This window comes from Saimiri boliviensis, chromosome 12 (assembly GCF_048565385.1).
Source record: "Saimiri boliviensis isolate mSaiBol1 chromosome 12, mSaiBol1.pri, whole genome shotgun sequence".
In the NCBI taxonomy this organism is placed as follows: Eukaryota; Metazoa; Chordata; class Mammalia; order Primates; family Cebidae; genus Saimiri; species Saimiri boliviensis.
In genome coordinates, this window is record NC_133460.1 from 9,499,807 (window position 1) to 9,517,374 (window position 17,568).

Here is a 17,568-nt window from a genome sequence, read left to right on the forward strand (position 1 = left end):
ATTGGAAAGGCGATCTGAGCACCGAGCCCCACGCTGGGGAGAGGGGGTGGGGGAGCATGAGGGAGGTCAGGGGCTGCCTGGGCTGAGCCCGGCGGTAAGAACAGGCCACCGGCCTTGCCCAGTACAAGGGCAAATGCACAAAGGCTGAACCGTAGTGGTTTTATTTGCAGAGAAATGCCGAAGGATAAGAACAGAGTCTGTTCCCGCTGGGCCATGAGTCGGGGTTAGGGAGTGGGGCCTTTGTACTGTCTGGTGTGGGGTCTTGGTCCGACCACTGGGAGCACCGGGCAGTGAGGTGCTAGCAGTGTTCGGTGGTCTCAACTTTGGTTTTTTTTTTTTTTTTGAGACGGAGTTTCGCTCGTTACCCAGGCTGGAGTGCAATGGCGCGATCTCGGCTCACCGCAACCTCCCCCTCCTGGGTTCAGGTAATTCTCCAGCCACAGCCTCCTGAGTAGCTGGGATTACAGGCACACACCACCATGCCCAGCTAATTTTTTTGCACTTTTAGTAGAGACGGGGTTTCACCATGTTGACCAGGATGGTCTCGATCTCTCGACCTCGTGATCCACCCGCCTCGGCCTCCCAAAGTGCTGGGATTACAGGTTTGAGCCACCGCGACCGGCCTCAACTTTGGTTCTTAAGATGTTAAGCATTTAAGAGTCTTCTTGTGTCCCAAACCAATTTCTGAGGTGGAGAAATGGCCACTTAATGGAGGAGGAAGCAAGCCTGGCATGGCAACACATGCCTGTAATCCCAGTGACTCAGGACCAGCTGGGCAACACAGCAACAACCCGTTGCTACAAAAAATTTACAACACACACACATACACACACACGCTCTCTGCACGTTCAAACAAAACTAACTGCGTGTTTCTGGTCAGGAAGAAACTGCAGCTTCCGAGGTGGTAAAAATCAGCCTGGACAACACAGTGAGACTCAACACACACACACACACACTCTCTCTTTCTCTCCATCTTTCTGGTCAGGTAGAAATTCCAGCTTCAGAGAAGGTAATAAGAACACCTCCTTCTCCTGTTTGCCCACCACAGGAGCAACCTAATACCCACAGCACACAAACCCTAGGTTCTCCTGCCTGAAAGCATTGGAGGTGCCACTGTGGATCATGAGTAGCAGCTACTAAGGGGGCGAGGGAACAGTGAGAAGGCAGTGAACCCAGTACTAGACCTGCATTCCAATCCTGCATTTATTTAACACAGTTCTTCCACTCTACACAATAAAGTACAAACACAATGTCATCTAAAATGCTACAAAGTTTTAAAACTCAAATTTTATAGTACTGACTGTACAATTAAAGCCAAAAAAAAAAAAAAAAAAAGAAAAAAAAAAAAGAAAAAAAGCATGTACATGTTGCTAGGTAACCTGAAGGGCAGGCACAACTGGGGCTGCATGGTGACCCAGCAAAGCTGGCTTCAACTCGATGGGGTGGTGTGTGTGCATGGGTGCAGGGACAGAGAGAACCATGCACAGCAACTACTGTGGGTGAGAGGCTCTCCAGGGGTGTGTGATCCTGGAAGTCAGAAGAGGCCTCGAGAGGCCAGGCCTAACAGGGTTGGCAGCTGCACTAAAGTAAAGCCCAGGACAGCTCCCTTTCCAAAAGGACACCATACAGCAACAGCAAGGGCAAGGCCTGGCCACCATCCCTGGTCACCAGGGACGGGAAATGTGTGCTCCCAGGCAGGCAGGCAGGGTCACACCCCCCTCCCCCCAGCCTCACTCATCCCTGGTGGCTGTGTCACTGAACTGACTCTCAAACTGAAAACGGGTGAGCTTTCCAGCCAGAAACTCAGAGGGTATCTTGGCAGGCACAACACACACCAACAGCACTTCTGCAGCCAGAGCCCAGCCGGCGGCAAAGGGGTGCTGCCTGCTGCCTGCAATGCCTGCCCAAGTGAGGGGTTTGCTTTCCTACTGATCTTCCTTTGGCTAGAAAAGTGACGAAACTGAGCTGGGTGGGGTATAAGTTACAGGGGTGAGAGATTCAGCGGCCTGCTTAACGGGAGGAGTTGGAGCTGGAGCGGCTCCTGTGGCGGCGGCGGCCTGGGGAACGTGATCGCCGGCGTACAGGGGACCTGCGCCTTGGGGACCGGGATCTGCAGGAAGAGGAGAAACCACATCAGAAGAGTTCAGACTGTAGGAGCAAGCTAGCTTCTTTTTGGGCAATTCTCCATAGTTTTACTTTTTAGTACTAGAAGTTGGGACAGGTCCCACCTGATGGGCCTGCCTGAGCTTTTGGGAACGGCTGCTCATGAGACCCAAGGCAGAAGCCCAGGCTTTCTTCCTCTTCCCCAAAGGCTGAAAACATAGCTCACCACTGGCAAGAGAAGGCCAAACTGTGGCCTTTGGCAAGGGATTACCATCCCCACCTCCCACCAACTCCTCTGACACCCAACTTCCTCCTCTCCTAGCCCTTCTTGTTAGCTCAGAAAAAAGTGGGCCTGCACCTGGTCTAACGGTCTCCTGGGAAGGCCACGTCACGCCATGTCACTGCTCAGACTTACAAAGCTGTGTTGGTGCACACTAGGGCCTCTCCTCCTGTTGCTCACCGCAGCTGTGACCCTCCTGCTTTCCCCATGAGCTCTGACGGGGAGCTCTACTCTCTTGCCACCCCTAACCCACACAGCAGTGGAAGGCAGGCAGGGCTGAATAAAGGGTCCGAAGTCACTGCGGTCACATGAGGTTTGTGGCCTGATCAGTTGAAACTACAAATTGTTTACCTTCTCCTCATCCGTGGGGGAGACCTGCGCCACATGGGTGGTGGTGGCAGCATTCTCCTGGGAGGGCTGAATCGCCTGGGGGGTGGTCTAGGCCAGGGTGCCAGCACAGCGGTGGCAGTGATCTCCTGGCCATCAATTTGTCCTGTTTAAAAAGAGAGCAAGTCATGAAATATCTAGCAAGCATCTACCCTAGACAAAGCATGCCACAGTGAACAAGACAGGCCTGGTGGGACAATGACAACGTAAGATAATCATGGAAATAACAACATTATGAGTAACATTTCATGAGGAAAGGAGTCGTGGAACAGAAAAGGAGATACCGATCTCGTGCGGAGGCATCCTCCCACATCAAAAGTTACGCAAGTCAAGAGCTAAAGAATGTGCTGGAGGCCAGGCCAGGAGTTCACAAGGTCAGGAGTTCCATACCAGCCAATATGGTGAAACCCCTTCTCTACTAAAAATTCAAAAAAATTAGCGAGGTGTGGTGGTGCATGCCTGTAACTGCAGCTACTTGGGAGGCTGAGAATGTCTTGAACCTGGGGCGGAGTTTGCACTGAGCTGAGATCACACTGCACTGCAGCCTGGGCAAGAGTGAGAGTTCATCTCAAAAAGAAGGGGAAGAAAAAGTGCTGAAATCCACTAGGTGGAACAGAAGGGATTTATGCCTTGCCCCGAGCTGTGAAGGACCACAGTGCTCTGAGAAGGCAGCAGCGAGAGTGAGTGACGAGGCGAACAGAAGGCCTGAGGGTCAGGGTGGGGCCTCCTGGCAGGCCATGCAGGTGGTATCCACATTTGCACTTCCTTCTCCTACAAAGGGAAGCTGGGTCTGGGGCCAAGAGAAGGGGAAGACCTGTTAGGAGGGCTCTGTGGCACTGAGAGGGGCATGAGTCAACGTCAAATCAAATGGTAGGAAAGGGAAAGGATTTAGGGGTAACTGGGAAGTGAAGTTGCCAGAGCTTGGTGGTGAACAGGATGGAGGTGATGTGGGACAGTCAACATGAGCTTCCATTCATGGAGAGGTGGGGCTCCAGAGGGGAGCAGCATAAAGGAAGTTTCAGGAAATACTGAGGACTCTGTGTTTGGAAACAAGCAGTCTGAGAGAGGTGGCTCTCTGCATGTGGACGGCACTGAAACACAAGCCATGTGCGTACAACGGGGTGGCAAGAACTGAGGAGAGGCAGTGTGGGACAGGGGCTCCCAGGAGAGAGGAAAGGAAATGGAGGTACAAACCCAGGAACCCCAGGGGAGCATGTGCCCCAACCTCAAGAACTGTCTGGTAGCTGGGGATATCAGGAGCCTAAGCGCAGCCCCTTCTATGCCCTAAAGGGTAAAGGGCTCTTTTGTTTTCTCCACTCCTACCTTCAAGGCACCTTCAGAGTACATGGGGACTAACCTGGGCACAGGGATATGTATTCAGAACATACTTAAGAGGTTTAACTTCAGTAAACTCAGCCCAAATGAGCCCAAATTAGGGATTTCACAGCACTGACTCTAGAATAATGAAGAAAAATCCGTCTCTGTCTAGCTACCAGTAAAGGCCAACCCCTTCTCATTTTCTCTTGGACACAGTGTGGACTCACTCTATTCAATGACAGTATGGGGACAAACAAAAAAATCCTACCAGAATCTTAAGAAAAGTTGGAATGTCTATAATCATGCCCACCTAGAAGGTACCCGGGTCTCCTTTGTTTTTAGCTCAGCAAGTGCTCAGACTGTCAAATAGCAGATAATCAGCAGACTCCAAAGCAAAGGTGTGACTCACAAGGTCAAAAGCTGATGTGAGTACACAGAGCTCCTAACCCATTTCAGAAGAACTTAAGTAACTTGAAAGAGTAGTTACTCAAGTATCAAGGAAACATTCCTGATGTCTCAACTCTACCAGAGCTCAAAGGCAATTACTAAAAAAAAACAGTTAAGCTATTTATAAAGTTTTTAACAGGGCCTCAGAGGACGCAAGGTTCTGGGGCACGCACACCCTGCTCTCCACCAGCCCTGGTGGCCCAGATGGCAGAGTGGGCTAACTGTTCACAGTGCCAGCCGCCTTGGTCACACAGCAGCAGGGAGCAGAGAAGAGATGACTCCACATTCCTCAAAATGTTGACTTGATAAAGTAAAAATCTGCCACCCAAAACTATTCACAAGGGTCCATGTGCTTTTAAAATCATTCTGCCCAATACAAACAGCTAAAAGTGTTATGAGTGGTTTTAAGACATAAGTGTTTGAGAAATAAATTCAGTAATCCAGTCACTCAGCAAAATACTAAAAAAGCTGAAATACTGGCAAACCTTTGATCCTCAGAAATGATTAAAGGAAATAATCCCATATAAAAAGCCAAGTGTATTCTATGTAAGAAACCTGCATTTGATCCTTAAGCTTTTAACAGATTAGAAACTCCCTAAAATGTTAATCTATGCATATTTGCTATTTTTTTTTCCTTCAAGAAGTGTTCCTTTGAACTGGAGCTGGGGGTGGGGGAAGGTGTTCCTAAAACATATTTTCGGTAATCATACACCCAGTAAGAAATGGAATCCTGAAAGAGCTCCCGGGACTCAGAAGTGCAGCCCAGGCCGGGCACAGTGGCTCACACCTGAAATCAGCAGTTCCAGACCAGCCTAGCCAACATGGTGAAACCCTGTCTCTACTAAAAGTATAAAAATTAGTCAAGTATGGTGGCACCTGCCTATAATCCCAGCTACTCGGGAGGCTGAGGCAGGAAAATGGCTTGAACTTGGAAGGCAAAGGCAGAAGTGAGCCATGACTGCACCAATGTACTCCAGCCTAGTCAACACACACCCACACCCACACCCAGAAATGTAAACGGCTTGAACCTGGGAGGCAAAGGCAGAAGTGAGCCAAGATTGTGCCAATGTATTCCAGCCTGGTCAACACCCCCCACACCCCAATCCACAAATGTAAAGGTGAAACTGGGCTTATTTGGTACCAAAAATCATACAGGAAGCAATGCCAAATATAAAATGGGGTTTGGTTTTGTTGGGGCTATATTTGTATAAATGTGACTGGTATGCTCCAAAATCATGTAAAATTCCTACAATTATAATGAATCTTAGTGTATGTTATCAGTAATGACTGTAATTGTTAGGTAACAAATTTCCTTATCAACTGTGTCTTCAACTATGGCTTTTTCTCAACCATAAACAATTGTTGTCCCCTTTTAATCCTCTTTAAAAGGATTACAAACTACAATGAGGGCCGGGCACGGTGGCTCAAGCCTGTAATCCCAGCACTTTGGGAGGCCAAGGCGGGTGGATCACGAGGTCGAGAGATCGAGACCATCCTGGTCAACATGGTGAAACCCCGTCTCTACTAAAAATACAAAAAAAAATTAGCTGGGCATGGTGGCACGTGCCTGTAATCCCAGCTACGCAGGAGGCTGAGGCAGGAGAATTGCCTGAACCCAGGAGGCAGAGGTTGCGGTGAGCCGAGATCGCGCCATTGCACTCCAGCCTGGGTAACAAGAGCGAAACTCCGTCTCAAAAAAAAAACAAAAAACAACAAAAACCAAACCAAAACAAAACAAAAAAACTACAATGAGATGGCTCACACCTGAAATTCTGGCACTTTCGGAGGCCGAGGCAAGCAGATCATGAGGTCAAGAGATCGAGACCATCCTGGCCAACATGGTGAAACCCCATCTTTACTAAAAATACTAATAGCTGGGCAAGGTGGTGTGCGCCTGTAGTCCCAGCTACTTGGGAGGCCAAGGAAGGAGAAATCGCTTAACTGGGAAGGTGAAGGCTGAAGAGAGCTAAGATCCTGTCACTGTGCTGCACTCCAGTCTGGAAGACAGAGTGAGTCTTGGTTTAAAAAAAAAAAAAAGCTCTAAGAGGTGCCTGAAATACTCTGGAGACTGGGACATCAGAATGAAGAAAAAAAGTTCAGGACTATTAAAGAGCTAAAATGTCTATTAATATCAAGCAGGATAGAAATTAACTGCATAAACTGAACTAACAGGAGACAGAAGTTATCTTTCTAACTTTTTGCTTAAAATGCTGCTAATCCTTTGTTTTGTTTTACAAAGTTAAAAAAAAAACTTTTGCCGGGCGCGGTGGCTCAAGCCTGTAATCCCAGCACTTTGGGAGGCCGAGGCAGGTGGATCACGAGGTCGAGAGATCAAGACCATCCTGGTCAACATGGTGAAACCCCGTCTCTACTAAAAATACAAAAAATTAGCTGGGCATGGTGGCACATGCCTGTAATCCCAGCTACTCAGGAAGCTGAGGCAGGAGAATTGCCTGAACCCAGGAAGCGGAGGTTACAGTGAGCCGAGATCGCGCCATTGCACTCCAGCCTGGGTAACAAGAGCGAAACTCTGTCTCAAAAAAAAAAAAAAAAAAAAAAAGGCTGGGCGCGGTGGCTCAAGCCTGTAATCCCAGCACTTTGGGAGGCCGAGACGGGTGGATCACGAGGTCAAGAGATCGAGACCATCCTGGTCAACATGGTGAAACCCCGTCTCTACTAAAAATACTAAAAATTAGCTGGGCATGGTGGCGTGTGCCTGTAATCCCAGCTACTCGGGAGGCTGAGGCAGGAGAATTGCCTGAACCCAGGAGGCGGAGGTTGCGGTGAGCCGAGATCGCGCCATTGCACTCCAGCCTGGGCAACAAGAGCAAAACTCCGTCCCCAAAAACAAAACAAAACAAAACAAAAAAACAAAACAAAACAAAAACTTTTAAGTTATTAACAGCTTTTAACAAAATATACTCCTATGTATGAACAAAACTTGGAACATATTTGTTTCTCTCTACCTAATTTCTTCAGAATTTGGAAATGATCTGTGTGTTTTTGAGACCGAGTCTCACTCTCACCCAGGCTGGAAGGCATGATCTTGGCTCACTGCAATGTCTGCCTCCTGGGTTCAAGCGATTCTCCTGCTTCAGCCTCCCAAGTGGCTGGAACTATAGGAATGTGCTACTATGCCTGGCTAATTTTTGTATTTTTAGCAGAGATGGGGTTTCACCATGTTGGTGAGGTTGGTCTCAAACTCCTGATCTCAGGTGATCCACCGCGCCTGGCCTATTTGTATGTATTCTAATTTATGGTAATGTAGTTATTTGCTTAAGTACAATATAAATTTGTTTTCTTTTGTAACGGAACAGAAATAAAAAACTGGTTATCTGTGGAGAGCAGAGATTGTGCCATTGCACTCCAGCCTGGGCAACAAGAGTGAAACTCCATCTCAAACAAACAAACAAACAAACAAACAAAATACCAACTGGCCAAGGCTTTAACTGGAATGGTATCCTCTCCTTTAAGGAATCCAACTTAACCAATAAAGTCTTTAAAAAACTGGCCTTGGCCAGGCGCGGTGGGTCAAGCCTGTAATCCCAGCACTTCGGGAGGCCAAGGCGGGTGGATCACGAGGTCAAGAGATTGAGATCATCCTGGTCAACATGGTGAAACCCTGTCTCTACTAAAAATACAAAAAAATGTAGCTGGGCATGGTGGCACATGCTTGTAATCCAAGCTACTCAGGAGGCTGAGGCAGGAGAATTGCCTGAACCCAGGAGGCGGAGGTTGCGGTAAGCCGAGATCATGCCATTGCACTCCAGCCTGGGTAACAAGAGCGAAACTCTGTCTCAAAAAAAAAACCAAAAAACCAAAAACAAAAAACAAAACAAAACTGGCCTCATATTCTATGTACAGTTCCTGGACAGGGTTTCTAATCTGTGTAAAAAATATGTCACTTTCTAACAGGCCAAAAACCCCATTACCTTGGAGCCTCAAGAGAAGAGGAATTCACCCAACTCATATTTAATGGTACATATCCATGGCTGGGCTTGAGTTCAAAAAGGTATTACCTCAGATTCCTTCTATGGAATGAAGTTCCATCAAAGTCCATTTAAAAGGCCTACATAAAAAATTATTTTTCTTGCTGCACTGTATACAAATAATTAGGCCAAGTATAATAAAGCAAACCAGTTCTACCGTAATTTGTCTTTTAGTAAAAATGGGAAGCTAAAAAAAAAAAGTTTCAAAAACAGTAGTACACCAAAATAATGTTTCCAATTTTATCCTTTTTCTATTCCTTTTCCTAATTGGAAATCACTGAAACCCAAGCTGTGCTTTCCTAAAGCCCTATAAACTGAAGACTAAACTTCTGAAGAAAACAGCAGCAACCTACTTATGTGTGTTGCTGGTTGCAGACGATTAAGTTTCAGCAAGTGCTGCCACTAAGCCCCCAAAACAGAAAAGTGCTACTGGGAACAAACTGACCTCTTCCATTCCAGCACCATCTTCAGTGCTGGGTAACAACAAGCCTCTCTCAGCAGGAAGCAGCCAGGAAAGATGACAATGCCCCATCTCCCTATGATTCTCATGATAAATAAATACACAAGCATGATAAAACATCACGTGCAAATTGACAGTGCGGACTGTGGCAGGCCAGGTCTCCCCAGCACAGGCCTCGATAACAACTGTTTTAGTACTGTCTGAGTAGTTAAGTTAAATTAAAAGCCCGTGCCCTTATACAAAGGCTAGGATGTAAGAAAGTCCACCACAAGTTTTGCCTAGGCCTTTCCTGGGTCTTAAAACAACAAAATAATGAAGATATTCTTAACACAACTCCTTTAGGATTAAACAAGTTTCACTGGGGTCTAAAAAAACTCCCCAAACCTCTGTGATGTTAGTAAAAGTCAAAGGAAGGGTTATTACTCCAGCACCTAAACCTATTTAAATTAAGTAAATTTACTGAGGCTCCAGAGGAAGGTCTCCAAGACTCAAACCTTAGTTATAGATTAAAAGAAGTTAATCGCTTACATCTTTAGATAAATGCACACTTATGCATAGACATGTAACTTAAAAAGTATATAAGCTCTGAAAAACTTTCTAATTTTAAGTTGGTCTGGCAATAATTTCCAGGCCTTCTCCGTGCAACTGGTTGCAGAAATAAAAACTCTCTTCCTCCTCAGTCATCTGCATCTCATTACCGGGCCATGAGAAATAGCGGCCCAATCCTCAGTTTGGTCCAGGAACAACTGCACTCCAGCCTGGGCAATAAGAATGAAACTCTGTCTCAAACAAACAAACAAACAAAAAGAATGCAGTCCAGTTGGAAATCAAGTCTAGGGGTGGTGGGTCTCTGAGAGGTCGGGATACGTGGCAGGGTCACCCACCTCCGTCCATGTGCTTCAGCGCCTTTTCAGCTTCATCTGGATTCTCAAACTCTACGTATGCATAGCCTTTGGACAGATGGGGATGCATCCTTTCCACTGGCATGTCAATCATTTTAATTTTCCCATACGTGGAAAATATCTCCATGATGTGATCCTAGAGGGAAAGAAGGGTCACTTGAACTCCCAGCTTCCAGTTAGTCATGTCAGATGCAAAGAAAGTTCACCACATCATGACTAAAACTTTGGCAGGGTAAAACAATCCATCCAATGAGCGCCAGTGTCGTTCTGGTATACATCTCCTAGACACGTGTATTAATGGCCCACTAAGAGAACTAATCAGTGCTGTACTCAAAGCAGTTACCACCACCCCAGTCCACAAAAGGTTACATGCTAAGTTTACCTGCGGGCACAGGCCTGCCTGTCCACACCCCACGGCCCACCAGAGAGATCTGTGATCCTCACCTTGGTCACATTCCTGGTGAGTCTCCCAATGTGCACTTTGGTGGGCTTAGGGGATGGGCTCCGCCTCTTCCTCTCCTTTTCATCTCTTTTAGGTGGTTTGGATCTGATTGAGAAAACAGAACACCAGAAACAATTTCTGTCAAGTCAAAATGTATTAGATTCCTTTTCAGTGGGCCTTATCTGATAGTATCACAGTTTTCCTAAGAAGTTCACATACATTATTCCTGTCTCAGAAATCCTATCAAGGCAGAAAGACTCCTTTGGGGTCACTTTTATAACCCCAATGGTAAATCTCTAGCCCCCATCTTGTAATCTTTAGCTCTCAGGCATGGGGAACTCACTTGGAGCGGGAGCGCCTTCTGTTGTCGTGTCTGCGCCGAGAAGGACTTGGAGAGCCGGAGGAGCTGCTGGAGCTGGAGCTGCGGGAGGTGCTGGAGCTTCCTGAGCGACTGGATGCTGAGGAAGAGCTGGAGCCACTGCTTGAGCCAGTGCTGGTGCTGGAGCCTGAGCTGGATGTCGAGCTGGACCGAGACCTGAGGGCAAGATAAGGGGTCACAACTACCACACGCCAAGTCTCACAGTACAGATGCCTCCTCCAAGTGTGTTGTGCTCACCCCAGGAGGAAACTGCTGTTCGGTTATCTCCAGGCCTCACTGCTTTCCCTAGTGTGGAAAACATCACTCCCGTCCCATCCCATCGCCCAGCAAACCAGAGCCCTAGGTGTCACACTGTGCAGGGAACAGGACAGAGTTGATGGGCTGCTTTCTACCCACAGAGAAGCCTTTCCTGCCGGGAGGTAAAGGAGTCTAGTCAGAACTGCCAACTCAGGCTGGGAAGGCAGCTGCTGGCTGATGCTGACTCAAGCTCAGTTGTCTTTTCTTTTGAGACAGGGTCTCACTGTCACCCAGGCCGGAGTACAACGGCATGATCTCCGTACACTGCAGCTTCAATCTCATGGAATCAAGCCATCCTCCCGACTCAGCCTCCTGAGTAGCTGGGAGTACAGGTGTGCACCACCATGCCTGGCTAATTTTGTTTATTTTCCTCAAACTCCTGGGCTCAAGCTATCCTCTTGCCTCCGCCTCCCAAATAGCTGGGACTACAGATGCATGCCACCATATACACGTAATTATAAAGATGTAGAGACGAAATCTTGTTTTGTTGCCCAGGCGGGTCTTGAACTCCAGGCCTCAAGCAATCCTCCTGTCTGGGCCTCCCAAAGTGTTGGGATTACAGGGATGATCCACTGTGCCTGGCCAATCTGCCATAAACTAGGGTTTCTACTAACAATCAGAGGATTCGATTTCTTTGTAAATAATCAAGAAAACTGGAGCCATCTGTGGGGAGTGAAGGTGTGGCTGTGGCATAGGTCCCTCCAGGCTCCAGGCCAGCCCGCCCACCTGGTACTGCTGCTACCACTGGAAGCGCTGCGCCTCTTTCGGGTTTTGTCCCTGCCGCGATCCTTCTCACTCGATTCCTTTGTGGCCCCTTTATCTTTTGAACGATCCTTGGACTTCTCATCTGAGCGGTCTTTGCGTTTGGTAGGAGAAGGAGCCCTGGATGGTGAGGAAGAGTGTGAGACTGTGTGCTGCTCTGACCAAACCCAAATGGCACAACCCCAAAAAAAGAGGGAATCAGCAGGGCCACAGAGATCCCAGGTGATCACAGAGCAAAGTGGTCTGTGGCTCAGAACACTCACTGCAGAATGCACAACATTCTCAACCTTCCCCTTTCTGCAGGTCCCTAGCAGTAAGCACCCCCAAAGTAGCACTAGAAAAATCTTACAGAAGGATTACCTAGTGCTGGACTTTTTATTATTTTCTTTGACTCCTAGCAAGCTCTTCTTTTTCACTCCTGATAAATCCATTCTCCCCTTCTGAGGTGTTCAAAGCAGCAATGACGGCCTCACTTATCTGAACTCTCACTTCTAACTGGATTCTGAGAAACGATCCCTAATTGATTGCAATTTACGCCAAAGAGCAGCCTAATAACAAGATAAAAGGATTTAAAGAGTGAACGAATTGGCAAGGCAGCAAGTCTACTACTTTGCAGTCAAAAGCTGAGCATATAAGAAGGCAGCAAGGGAGCACAGTAAGCAGTGTGTGTCCACACAACCAGGAACACATGGGGACAGTCCCCACATACTCATGGCAGTGTCTCTACCCCGCACAGGAGGCACAGGCAAAACTGCCGCCCCAGTTTGTCTTTTTTTTTTTCTTTAAAAAAAAAAAAAAAAAAAAAAAAAAAAAAAAAAAAAGACAGCATTTCACTATGTTGGCCAGGCTGGTCTCAAACTCCTGACCTCGTGATCCACCCGCTGTAGCCTCCCAAAGTGCTGGGATTACAGGCACAAGCCATCTCGACTGGCCAGTTAATCTTTCTTAAAAAAATGGAGGTGATGGTGGGGCCCATCACTGTCATTTTACAGGCTTAACAATTTAGTTTTCACCCACAAGTTTGATGAGCTCCCTGCAGTCTTTTGAAAATGCCATGGCACCACATTCACATGCAGAACAGGGAAAAACCTAACTCAAGGGTGGTCTCCAGACAGGATTAGATCTCCTGTTTTATTGCAGCAATTTCCTTTTGGGATACACTGGATAATACGACTGGGAGCAAAAACCATTTCAAAAGTGACTAGTACCAGCATCAAAACACTTAATACCCAAATGCAAACAGATGAAATGTACTGCATAAACATTTGAAAAGCAGAAGAACTTTACAAAGTAGTTACTGCAAACACTGTACTTTAAAATATGCACACTGAGTGTAGGGGAAAACACATGCAAGCCTGCAATTTACTTCAAATATGGCAGAAATGTAACAAACTTTTAAGTGTTTTTTTTTTTTTTGAGAGGGAGTCACCAGGCTGGAGTACACTGGCACAATCTCAGCTCACTGCAACCTCTGTCTCCTGGGTATAGGTGATTCTTCTGCCTCAGCTTCCTGAGTAGCTGGGACTAATGGTGTGTGCCACCACGCCTGGCTAATTTTCGTATTTTTAGTAGAGACAGGGTTTCACCATACTGGCCAGCCTGGTCTCGAACTCCTGACTTTGCGATCAGCCCACCTTGGCCTCCCAAAAGTGCTGTGATGACAGGCATAAATCACCGCACCCGGCCCTCAAGTGGTCTTTTGTATAATTCAACCTTCCTATGTGCTTAAATTTTTCAAAAATAAGATGTTGAAGAAAAAAAGTTGGCACTGAAGTTGCGTGAGAGACTACCTACCATGTTAAGTTTAGCAAAATGCCTGGACTGCAGCATGTGCTCTAATAATGGTAACAAATTACTCAAAAACAAACTACTAATAAGTTATGGGCTCTATTTTAGAGGGACTGCTGCCTTCAGTATTTCCAGCCAGGTCTGCACAAGCTGCATGAGTTAAGTGAAGCTCTCAGGATGTGAGTCTCAGCTACTTCTATCTCACCTTCTCCAAAAGCCTGCACATAAGCAGGGCACAGCACACTAATGGGGTCCTGGTTTCTCCATTCAGAAATGCCAGGCGTGCTTCAAAACATTGCTGAAAACATGTTCTGACCCAAGAAAAAAGAGCACCTGGCTTTGAGCTGTCAAATGAGTCACGGAGGGCTGAACATCACCTTTGCTGCTCTTGTCCAGGGCATAATGTTTTGCTTCAGAACAGTAAGTTTCTGCAGACACCCAGCAGGCAGTGCCTGGTATGGCTGGTGTCCTTGGACAACCACTGAGTATCAGAGTATAATTTCCAGTCTGAAGCCAGAAGGCCTGGGTTTGATTTGAAGTTTTACTGTGTAATTTTGAACAGGTCACTTCTCCTTTCTCAGGTTTCTCATCAGTATGGAGGCAACTACAGTTCCAACCTTATAGTTATCCAGGACATTAATCAAAGGCTCAATAAATGTTAGAAGTAAGGGTTGCATCTTCACGTCCAGAGGCTCCTTCCCCCCACAGACACTTGTCTCCAAAGTCACACGTCATTTCTGAACTCTCAGCAGGGTTCCTGCACCCACCCACCTTAGGATCATCTGCAGCAGCACTGTCCAATAGAAATAGTGTGAGGGCCACAAGCAGAATCTCAAATTCCTTAGTAGCCACGTCAAAAAAATGCGTGAAATCAATTTTTAACATTTGACACATATCCAAAATATTTTTTCCAACAAACAATCAACATAAAAATCTAAAGGTTTACTTTTTTTTTTTTTCCCAGAGTAAGTCTTCTAAATCTGGTGTGTGTTTTAACATCTCAGTTTTGATTAGCGGCTGTATTTCAACATGCTCAGTAGCCACATGTGGCCAATGGCTACTTCGCTGGACAGCACAGATCTAGAGTGGAGGTCACACCCGCATATTCCAGCCCCACCCCCTAGTCCTAAACATCTGCTCAAAGGTACTTTGTGAAACCAAACACCACTACTTTGATTCGCTTTGTGAAATCAGAGTGCACCATTCTTAAGCACTCTAAGAACCACTGAGAAAGCGGATGCTTTGCTGGGTGCGGTCGAATGCTAGAAAGCAAAGGCTGAGGTTCTCTGTTCACACAAGTTCAGGTACCGGCTCAGGACCTCGGTTACCTCCCCCATCCTCCGGAAAGGTGCGCGTCCAACAGCCAGAGAGAGGAGAGAACAATTAGTTAAACCTCGAGGAGAGGGCGTTTCGGCACAAATCTTCAGAGCACCTTCCCCATTTAAAAGCACATTTCAGGCACAGTTCATGCGAAATCAAGACAAAAAGCCTACTCCACGTTTCTCCTCCATCAACCTTAACCTTCCCGTATCCACCCCTCTGGGGTAACCCATCAAACTGAGCTAGGCCACCGTGCTCGGTCCATGGTGGGCCATATCCCCTAGGCTTAGCGCCGAGAATTGCACACGGGAGCCCGGGAAACGTTCGCGGAGCGCATGTTTGAATTAATGCCTCCGAAGGGGGATTCGGCCAGCCTTCCACTGTATCCCACAAAGAAACTCCGCGCCCGCCGGCACGGGCCCGACACGCCGACCTCGCCGCTCCCCGTCCGCGTTCACTCACAACTCCCTCGTCCAGGCGCCGGGCCGCGAACGCTTCTAGGGCAGGGCCTGGCGTTGGGGGCCTGGGTCTCCGGCTCGGCAGGAGGGCCCCAAGGGCGGAAGCCGCGCTCCCCGCTGCTCAGAGTCCCACGGGCCTGGCTGGGCCGCCGCCGAGCGGACGAAGCAGAGGCGCCCTTCCGTCCGCCGCGGCCCCGACCACTTCCGGGCCACGGCCACGACACCTCCCACCCCGCCCACCCCGGGCCACACTCTTTCTTTTCAGAGCCCGCACCGCGCCGCCAGGCTGCCGCCGCACTGCGGAGCTGGGGAGTGGACTAGCTTCACGATGCTTCCTGCCGGGCCTGACGGGCAGCCCCCAAAGCTCGGATGCGGTCGGATTCCGCTCCAACTTACATCTTCCCGCCGCCGACACCTCCTCCTGCTTTTCTCAGCCGCTGAAGCCGGCTCCGCTCTGACGTCAGAGTTAAGGAGCGGGAAGACGCTGCAGTCCGGCGCGCAGCGATGACGTAAATGCCTGGGCCAATGGGCGCGAGCGGTGAAGTGTTAGCGAGTCAAGGCAGTGTGTGTGAGCCGCGCTGGCGCATTCCGGAAAAGTCTCTGTGACTAAGCGGCCGGTTGCACGCTTGCTAGAGCGGGCACAGGGGTAGCCTGCTGAGGCTGGGAGGGCCGCGCGATGACTGAGGCTCGTCCTCGGGTGCGGAGGGGTTAACGCGGCCGTGCCGGGTCCCTTTCCTTGCGCGGATGAATGCACAGGGCCCGCCTAGGCTTACTGCGGACCCCGCCACCGGCACTGGACACCGGACGCTGGGCTCCCGGCCCTGCTGCGCGGCGGCGGCGGGGTAGTAGTACAAGAAAGGCGCGCAGGCTCTGCGGCGTTGCTTGGCGCGACGTGGGGACCCGCAGGGTGGAGGCAGCTCGGAGAGATGGGCTGGGGCAGGGCGTGCGTTCGTGTGGTCAGAACCTACTGGTGGCGTTTAGACGTGGCCTCCACGCAGGTGGTGCTCCACCGGGTGGGCACGGCAGGTGGGCAATGTGGGCAGGAAGAGTGACGAGCTCTAGGGTAGGAGATGGGATGCAAAGGGGGGCGTCTAGGGATGGTGACCGTGCCGCTGAGACTGGAGTGGAAGGGTGCGTCTGACGGGGTAACAGCAGGGGCCGAGGTTCTTTGGAAGCAGGGAAGGGCCTGCGGGAGCTTCGCGGCGGCAGCACGGAGCTTGTGAACGGCGCAGCGCCGAGGCTTCATTCAGCTGCAGGTGCAGGGTGCGGGCAGGGAGAGCTCAGAGGTGGCGGCGCCTCTGGCTGGGACACAGGAGGGGGTGACGCCTAGGGGCCCAGGCCCAGGCCCAGGCCCAGACCCAGACCCAGACCCAGACCCAGGCAGGAGGCTCCGCACCAGCGCCCCAGACTGAGAGGGCAGGGTTTGTTCACTGCTGCGCCTGGCAGGCAGTCGTTGCCCTGTGATTTGTGGAGGGATTGACCGTGTGCTCAGCTTCGGACTTTGAACAGCTTCGTGGCAGCAAGGATGGGAGAAGGGAACAGATCTAAGCAGATCTTTGGGAAGAGAGAACCAGCATGACTTTGAGACTTTAGATGTCGGAGCAAAGGTGCAGGATGCAGCTTGGTGACCTGGAGAGAGTGGGTGAGTGGATGGATAGATAGTGAGGACATGGTCTGCTAGCATTGCCCTCTTTGCTGTGTGGGAAGCTAGTTCCTGGTGACTTCCTGGCTAGACTCACTCCCTTTGGCCCTGTCCAAGGGTCAGGTGTGCCCTTGACCCTTCACCCTGGGCTAAGGGATGTCCAAGGAGTTGGGGTCAAAGGCCGCTGGGAGGAGGAGCCACCTCCCGGCTCCACTGCGCCAAGTCACCAGTGTGTTCCTGTGGGTGGAGGTTGGCAGGCCCATCAGTCTGGTTTGGTTACCCCTGTTGGATTTCGGTTTGATTACATGTAAGTTAGATTCTCTGCATTACTGTCACACCTGCTGTGGCCAGGCGCGGAGGGGTAAGTGAACAGAGGGGCAGCCCCTCTCTGCTGAAGGGGCCCCAGAGTCAGTGTTGGGGAAGGGGGCAGTCTTGGTGGCCCAGGCAGGCAGCTGGTAGAGTTCTCTGAGGTGGCAATGAAGTCCAGTGGTCAGAGAAGTGCTGAAGGGCCCAAACCCAGAGCCCGTGCCCAGGGCCTCACTGACACCTGGCAGGGAGAGGCAGCCTGGTGACCCTACATGACATGGGTTTGGGG

General features: G+C 49.4%; 1 protein-coding gene across 4 annotated transcripts; it reads right to left on the minus strand.

Annotated features, from left to right (window-relative positions):
* Positions 1–1,179: 1,179 nt before the first annotated feature.
* On the minus strand, positions 1,180–15,802 carry RNPS1 (RNA binding protein with serine rich domain 1). 4 transcript variants are annotated; one of them, XM_003928409.4, is made up of 8 exons: positions 15,728–15,802; positions 12,126–12,313; positions 11,730–11,885; positions 10,671–10,862; positions 10,330–10,432; positions 9,868–10,021; positions 2,735–2,876; positions 1,180–2,110 (listed from the first exon to the last, which is right to left on the minus strand). In XM_003928409.4, the coding sequence occupies exons 2-8, from the start codon at positions 12,194–12,196 to the stop codon at positions 2,011–2,013; spliced, it is 918 nt and encodes a 305-aa protein (XP_003928458.1). In that variant the 5' UTR covers positions 12,197–12,313; positions 15,728–15,802; the 3' UTR covers positions 1,180–2,010. The 4 variants fall into 4 exon arrangements, with proteins under 4 accessions (XP_003928458.1, XP_003928460.1, XP_074237862.1 ...); XM_003928411.4 differs by lacking the exon at positions 15,728–15,802 and adding an exon at positions 15,336–15,575; XM_074381761.1 differs by lacking the exon at positions 15,728–15,802 and adding an exon at positions 13,759–15,329.
* Positions 15,803–17,568: the final 1,766 nt, after the last annotated feature.

Excerpts from the sequence above, each read along its gene's own strand:
- RNPS1 (XM_003928409.4), bottom strand. The coding sequence starts at position 12,196 with ATGGATTTATCAGGAGTGAAAAAGAAGAGCTTGCTAGGAGTCAAAGAA. Across the intron at positions 11,886-12,125 it reads AATAAAAAGTCCAGCACTAG|GGCTCCTTCTCCTACCAAAC; the intron begins GTAATCCTTCTG and ends CTCACCATCCAG. Across the intron at positions 10,433-10,670 it reads AGAAGGCGCTCCCGCTCCAA|ATCCAAACCACCTAAAAGAG; the intron begins GTGAGTTCCCCA and ends TTTCTCAATCAG.